Source organism: Cucurbita moschata, unplaced genomic scaffold, assembly GCF_002738365.1.
Source record: "Cucurbita moschata cultivar Rifu unplaced genomic scaffold, Cmos_1.0 Cmo_Scf00021, whole genome shotgun sequence".
Taxonomy (NCBI): Eukaryota; Viridiplantae; Streptophyta; class Magnoliopsida; order Cucurbitales; family Cucurbitaceae; genus Cucurbita; species Cucurbita moschata.
The window spans coordinates 337266-344984 of record NW_019268537.1 but is presented as its reverse complement, the minus strand read 5'-3'; the positions used below and the strand labels follow the sequence as shown (position 1 = coordinate 344984).

Sequence of the window (7719 nt, the reverse complement as noted above, 5' to 3'; positions counted from 1 at the left end):
ACGGCGTCTAGTAGTTGATGACAGTTAAGCTACCGAATCTGTACGGTGGAGATTCTGTTCTGTCTGAGACGGAAACATCAACTGCGCTCTCAAACATTTCACGGGTTTTCTGTGACGCCTACATCCTCTGCTTTTAAAACCTCCACTCTTTTTTCTTTCTTCTATTTTTTAAACAATAAATTATTTTTACTATATTATATATATCCACAATTAATTGTGTAAGTTTCTATGTTTCTTTTTTAAATTTTAGATTTAAATTGTTTCGTGCTTACTTTCATTTTATATTTTTTAAATATTTTTAGTTGACTTTTGAATTTCGTATTTGTTAATTTGATTTCATAGGTTTTGACCATCTATCTCGTGATTAGGAATAAAATTATAGATCATCTAATCTGTGATCGTGAAGGTATAAATAACTCATATCACTTAGTACATGCAAGAGGTCCAATTGTAGAACAAATACATGTATATATATATATCTAACAATTTAAAAAATTATCCAATTAAAAGTTTTCTTACCTTAATCCAACTAGGGAGGAACAATCTGCTTCATTCCAAATTCCATTTTAGCTAGATACTTAGTCAACTCCTAATACAACCGAAATGAGTTGTATTTAAAGTAAGTTTAGCTTAATCTAATCTTAAAATCAAACCAATAAGGAGAAACAATGGATTGAAAATAAAAAATATTAAATGAAGTCTTGGCTATGGCTACACCAACCATTAGGGGGAAGAAATGGGATTGATATAGATTCAGATCATATTCCTACGATAAATAACCCAAATTTATTCGTGGAGTGGATAAGGAGATGATTACGGCTAAATCATTTCTCATTATTCAACTTAATCATTCTTATGGGTGTTTTCTTTATTAATAAAATCATTCTTAACAGGAAAATATAAATTATCATTCTTAAAATGATTGTGTCTATAACTTTAATTAGTGACAATAATTAAAGGCTACGTTCCCTCAACATTTGACCCTAATTGAAGTTTTGGATTTCACTGCCCAATCCCGTACAAATATAAACATAATATTTTCACCTTTTTTTTTTTATATACTAATAGTAGTAATAATAATATTTATTATATTTTTCTTTCGATCATTTAATCTCCATAGAAAGAGTATATGTATTTGTAACAATTACATGTCAATTATCACTAATATTATTATTATACTAGTGTCTACTCATTAATCAAAGTAATAGGTGGACAGAACTATTAATATCACGTTTAAAAAAATACACACAAATAATCAAAAGTAACGATAATATACTTAATTTTTTTTTATCACGGTACACAGAAACTGTTTATCGACGTCTATAGTTCATCTTACTCTTCTAGTTTCTCTCTCGAGTCTACTTCAGCATGTGTGTCAATCATTGTGAATATTTTTGTTGCTTTTTGTATATACTAATAATTCACTTTCATTTCTCAAAATTTAGAGACAAATACAAAATTGAGTATATTTTTTGATTGGTGGAGGTTTTTTTTACTATTATGGAAAAAAAGAGATGGGAAAATAGAGAAATGGCAGATAAGTTCGATGAAAAGACAAATATTTGAGGTTAGGAGTGTTGAATGATTCGAGTTGTTTGGAATTGGAATTGGAATTGGAGAGTGGAAATCCTCTGTTATCTTCATTTCTCTCTCATAGTTTGAACTGTCTCAAAGTTCCCTGAAACCTTAAACAAAAAGCAAACACTGTCATCAACATTCTCTTTCCCTCTCTTCTTTTGTTGGGTCCCTCTTCTCCTTCTTCTCTTCCTTCAAATCCCAATTATTAAATCCCCCCTCTCCCCTTCTTCTTCACTCCAAAATTCCCAATTCCCCGTTTCTCCCTTTCTCTCTCCAACCATGGCCTCTGCCTCCAACTTCTCCCTCCCTCCCCACTTTTTATCCGACCACCATAACCTCCCCACCGACTTCCCTTATCACTTCAACTCCTCCCCTGTTCATTCCCCCCTCGGATCTGTTCTTGGCGATGACGACAACGACGACGACGCCGACTTTCTTGCCGCGTTGACGCACCGCCTTACTCACACCACTCTTCGTGATTCCATGAAACCTGCTGCTGTCCACAAACCCCAAGTACCCATCTTTTGATTTTTCTTTAATTCACTCGATTTTTGTCTCTTCAATGAGTTTTTCATTTACCGACGACTCTGTTTTTTTTTTTTTTTTTTTCTTCAGGCTAAGACGGCCATGGCTAGTTCTCCTCAGTCTACTCTTAGTGGGTTTGGGAGTTGGTCGGCTTGGAGCTCGGTGTCGAGCGACGGAAGCCCAAACGGGCCGTCTCAGGCGCCGTCTCCTCCGACCACTCCTTTCGGCGGCGATGAAGACACTTGGGATCTTATCTATGCTGCTGCAGGGCAAGTTGCGAGACTCAAAATGAACACTCAAAGAGATGGGATTATTGGTCCTTCTCAAAGTTCTTCAAAGCTTGCTTCTTCCATGAGAAACGCTGGATTTTACTCCCACCCTTCACAGGTGAAGCTAAATTAGCCTCGTTTTTTTCACTCCCTTGTTCTCTGTTTTTTATCTGTAATCGTTTAACTCTGTTTTCTCCTCTGTTTTCAGTTCGGCACAGAGCCTCCGATTAATAAACAGGAAAGCTGTTTAAACTGGGGGAGACAAGTGAAGGTTGAGAATCAACAGATCTATTGCCGAGGGGGAGATTTTCCCCATGAACATGGGAATTTTGTTCGTGCTGTGGATTTTCCTCAATCCGCTTGGCCTTCTCTGCATCCCCATCACCGGAGAAACCCTTCTCAGCCTAGTACTCCCGCTGTATCTGCCGCCTACCACGGCAGCGGATCGGCCCCCAAAAAGGAGTGCACAGGTACTGGCGTCTTCTTGCCTCGCCGATACGACAACAACCCACCACAATCTCGCAAAAGAGCAGGTACTTTTGTTTCTTCTTTTATCAAATTGGAAATCTCGGATTCTCGAATTTGAACTTGATTCTTAACTTTTGCTCTGTTTCTTCAGACTGTGGCTCGATTACTCTGCTTCCAGGGAAGAACGTTCAAGACTTCAACCGATCTGTTCCCCAGATGACGTCAAATCGCCGCCTTCCACCGTGCTACGGTGAGCATGTGGAAACAATTCAAACATCTTGAGATCTGTTAAATAGTAATATGCTAATGAGCTTTTATTATTATTATTATTTTTTTATTTTCTTCAGAAGCTTTAATGGCTCAAAGAAACGCCATTTTCGCACAGCAGAGGCTGAGTTATTCCCGGCCGGCAGAAAGAGGCCAAAGCCATGAGTTTCTTCTTCCTCAGGAGTGGACATACTAAAGCAAACAAAACTACTGGAAGTTGAAAAAAAAAGTGCTTTTTCATTGGGAAGATTGAAGTGTTCTTTCTTTTAGAATAGGGAACAATAAAGATATGAATTAAGGGTTGTAACTTAAAGATGGAAGAAGGATTTGTTTGCAGGTTTGTAGTTACCAGTTAGGTCTCATTAGATGGAGAACAGAGTAAAAATGCAGCGTTCATTCATCAGAAAGGGGGGAAACAGAGAAAAAGAGAGTAATTTATAGGAAAGTGGGGACTTGGGGACAGAGAGATATTGTAATAATTTTTGTGGGTTTCTTAATTGAAACATATAGCTATAGTATGTAGCTATAGAGACCCTTCTAATATAAATAAACTATTTGTTGATTTATGTGTAGAAGCAAGAGCTTCTTATTTGTTGATAAACATTGGTTAGTATTAAAGTTTGAATCGTTAACTTTGTGATTTAATATATGTTCTTTTTTCCTCCAAAAAAATAGACGATCTTATTGGGAGCATGGCCATTCCCATGCCATGCGACCACGCCGACCGTACGTTTCTATGAATAGTTTTATGTTGGAGCAATGGGGCTGTCCTCTGTACTCGACATGAATGGCATCCACTTCAATCTGGATCTTGGATTTTGTTTCAACTTTGTTAGCATAGATCTAAATTAATCAATAACTAACATTCATTATAATAATGGCTTCAGATTATTCAACAAACATCAAATCCACATTATAGAAACAAGACATTATCACATGTTAGCATTATGTTATCTTATCTTCTGCTGCTGCTGCTCTTGATAGAGGCTCCACTCTAACTGGTGCAGCAACTCAACCAAAAGTGTGAAATTCTTGCATTTCATGTTCAAATCCATCTTATCCAACTACAGTCCACTTTTCTTTATGCATAATTCTAGCAGTGATTTGATCAAAAGCTTGTCCAGTCTTGATGCTTCAGAATGAAGATTTAAAGCTTGATGTGAAATTTACTCAACCTGCACTCTATCTTTTCTACTGTTTTCCCAAGTAGGCAAAAGCAAAAGATGTGCAAATTTTATGTGATTTGATAAACGGGTCGTTTAAGTATAAAAGAGAAACTTACTCATATCTTACAGTGTTTGTGTTATGTCTGTTAGTAGAGTGTTCGAAGATATTTAAAGAGAGCAGAGGAGGAAAAATTAGACTGCAATGCCACGGGGAACTCTTCTGATGCTATCTTCATCTGGGTTTGCGCCCATTGTGTTATGACCCTTGCTTACCATCCACTTTGCCACCCTCATCAAGCCAAGGCACTACAATTCATGAAAGTGATATCAATAGGAGAAAGAAAAGGCCCCAAGCTATCAGTTTTCTTGTGGAAGGAAAAAGGGCAACTGTCCAATATTGTATACAGAAAGGATCATAAGTATTCATAAGCCCAAGCTTCACAACTGAAAAGGAAGGACTTGAAGCAATTGACTTTGATCTAACTTTTCTTGTTAATCAGAGAGGATCTTTGCACACGTCAAAACTTGAAGTAACTTGCAAGTTCAACACTGAGGCTTCCAACGCCATAAAGCAATTTGGTGTTCTTGTTCGAGACACATTTTTCTCAAAGACAAGAGCTCACTGCTGTGTTCATCATTCACAATTCTGGAACCAACAACCATCAGTTCTCTGTCCAGAAGATTTCAGAAAAGGTTTAAGACTTGAGGTTTCTTTGTGGGCCTTGAATTATGAACGGAAAAAATAAGACAGTGATTTTGTGGTAATAATTAAAGCCTAAATTGTAGGAATGATTGAAAAATGAAGCAATACAATAGGCTAAGCTAGATATCAGAAAAAGATTCAAGCTGGAAGCATTTTAGGTCTATTTGTGTGGGGTTTGGTTAGGATATTAGGTGAGGAATTTGTTAAGCGATCACCAAGCATCCCGTAGTCATATCATCCTTCAAAATACCTAATTCTAAGTCTACCATCACTACAAACACTTTTCCCGTGCCACCTTTCGCCAGTTATGTCTTATTCCAATAATGAGGTCCAACTCATGCTTGACTAAACAAAACTTTCTTCTCCCAAAGATTAAGACTAATGACTTTGCTCCTACTTTGAAGAATGTAATGGAGGATCATGTGTCCATTAAAGATGGTGGACAAATGTAGGAGACGACCAAAACAGGTTTGCCTAACACATGGCTACTTGGGTTCCATTCCAATTGCATTCTCAATAGAAATGGACAAATGTAGGAGACGACCAAAACAGGTTTGCCTAACACATGGCTACTTGGGTTCCATTCCAATTGCATTCTCAATAGAAAAGAAATTAGAAATTCTTTGAAAATTACATTTGTGCACAATCCTGGGATTTGGTAACATATAGTAAACAAAAAATATGCTAAGCGGGTGGAAATGACCTCTTTATGCGTCTCCTCCAAAGCAATCGAATATCGTTGATCATTCGCTCCAAATCACGGAAGGACGATCCACCTTCTTCCACACTTGTATTAGCCAATTTTGCAGTCTCAATAACAGAACCCATAAATTCATTTCTCCTGTTTTCCATCACATCATTCACCATCTGAGCCACTATCTCTCTGTCGCAAACATCCTTCATGTCCACCCCAATTCTCCAAACCTCGCTCACGTATCGGCTGTTCGTCAGCTGGTCTGCAAATTGAGGCCAACAGATCATTGGCACGCTGCCCACTATTCCCTCTAATGTCGAATTCCACCCACAGTGAGTCAGAAACCCTCCAATGGCTTCATGTCGCAACACTTCCTCTTGCGGAGCCCAACCCACCATACACCCCCTTTCCTTCGTCCCTTCCACCAACTCCGCTGGAATCCCATTTTCCCCATCTTTTCCGCCCACCAAATTGGGCCGCACAACCCACAGAAACCGCCTCCCACTATCCACCAATCCGTGCCAAAACTCCCTAAATTGGCGATCCCCCATGACCGTAACGCTTCCAAAGCTAACGTAGACGACAGATTTCGAAGGCTGAGCGTCGAGCCATGCCAGGCAGCTCCGATCCACCTCCCAATAGCCGTTCGAAGACTCCGGTTCCGGCCGAGTTATTTCACCGGAAAGTCTTGATTTCAGGTGGGCATGAAGAGGTCCGATTGCGTAGACATTTGGGCATCGGCTCCGTAGACGAGATAGAATGGGGCCTTCCAAGTCCTCAAATGTGTTCAATATCAGAGAGTGAGCTTTAGAGCTTTGTATGGTTTGGTTCACGCTGTATTGAAGGATCGGATCCGTGCGGTCCCCCACTCGGCTGAAGCTTGGAAGATCTCTGCATCGGAGAATATTTTCCATTCCAGCCACGCCTACGATCATTCTGTCCATGTCCTCTTCCCCTGCATTTCAATGGAAATCCATTAAGTCGATCAACAGCAAGCATAATGGGAAAATTGGAAAATCGATTGTCGATTGATTACCTTTCACAGGCAGCTGACCATCTTCGATGAGACTGGGAATGGATGAATAAGCCCAAAAAGAACAAGCACTGACAGTACGAAAACAGAAAACGGGGATTTTAGGCTCAGCGTCAACATCAACCATGAAACTGAAAAACCCATCAAGAATTATGCAGGTCGGAATTGGACCCAGTTGACTAGAGACCAGCATCTGTCTGAGAAGGGGCTTGGTTACGGCTTCCATGCTGTGAGTCAATTCAGAGAGTTTGGTCAAGCCGCCGGTGTAGTTAGGGGGAAGGCCGTCGGTGATGGTTTGGAATCGGAATTTGGGAAAGCGAGAGAAACGAGATTGGAGGTTTGTGTGAAGAACGAGGGTTTGGTGGATACGGTGGATGTTGAGGAAGGTGATTCGGAGGCCGGAGAGGGAAAGAAGTTGGGCGAGTTTGAGCATTGGGTTGACATGCCCCAAGGCTGGAAAGGGAAACATCAGAATATGGGGCTCTGCTTCTTCCTGCTCCATGCTTAATTCTGTGTCTGCAGCTTCCTCCGCGACCGGCTTCTCTTTCTGGTTTGCTTGTTTTTTGTGGTGTGTGTGTGAATGTATGCGTTTTTGTTCTTGATAAGAATCTTGACAAGAATCTAGAAGCTTGATTATTGGTTGATAGTTTCTGTCCAATACTCGGTTCTTTCTTCAAAGTAAAACCCTGGTTCTTTCTTCAAAGTAAAACCCTGGTTCTTTCTTGTCAAGACCCGATTTTCAAGGCTTCGAAAATCAGACCGTGAACTAAAAGACGAAATCGAAAATAAACAAAAAGAAAATAGAAGAAGAGAAAAGTAAAAAGATAAAAACTCCATTTGGTTAAAACAAGAGAGAGAAGATTAGTTTCGAAATTATTACAAAGAAAATTACAAATGTAAAATGAAACACAAAAGACTCGAAAAGACCGACAAGGGACTGACGCTCCGGAACGACCCCCTCTGTGACCGCACAGCTCTCGAACGCTCCTCCACCTCGACCGGCACCTAAAAAAAAA

General features: G+C 39.6%; 2 protein-coding genes across 3 annotated transcripts; one reads left to right on the top strand and one right to left on the bottom strand.

Annotated features, from left to right (window-relative positions):
* Nucleotides 1–1607: 1607 nt before the first annotated feature.
* Nucleotides 1608–3673, top strand: LOC111458270. Its single transcript, XM_023100807.1, has 5 exons — nt 1608–2091; nt 2194–2490; nt 2581–2905; nt 2992–3090; nt 3188–3673. The coding sequence occupies exons 1-5, from the start codon at nt 1858–1860 to the stop codon at nt 3301–3303; spliced, it is 1071 nt and encodes a 356-aa protein (XP_022956575.1). The 5' UTR covers nt 1608–1857; the 3' UTR covers nt 3304–3673.
* Nucleotides 3674–4331: 658 nt separating this feature from the next.
* On the bottom strand, nt 4332–7550 carry LOC111458268 (7-deoxyloganetic acid glucosyltransferase-like). Of its 2 annotated transcripts, XM_023100804.1 has the most exons (3): nt 6707–7550; nt 5680–6625; nt 4332–4579 (listed from the first exon to the last, which is right to left on the bottom strand). In XM_023100804.1, exons 1-3 carry the CDS (start codon nt 7203–7205, stop codon nt 4567–4569), a joined length of 1458 nt encoding a protein of 485 aa, XP_022956572.1. In that variant the 5' UTR covers nt 7206–7550; the 3' UTR covers nt 4332–4566. The 2 variants fall into 2 exon arrangements, with proteins under 2 accessions (XP_022956572.1, XP_022956571.1); XM_023100803.1 differs by lacking the exon at nt 4332–4579 and having other exon boundaries at nt 5530–6625.
* Between the last annotated feature and the right edge of the window lie 169 nt (nt 7551–7719).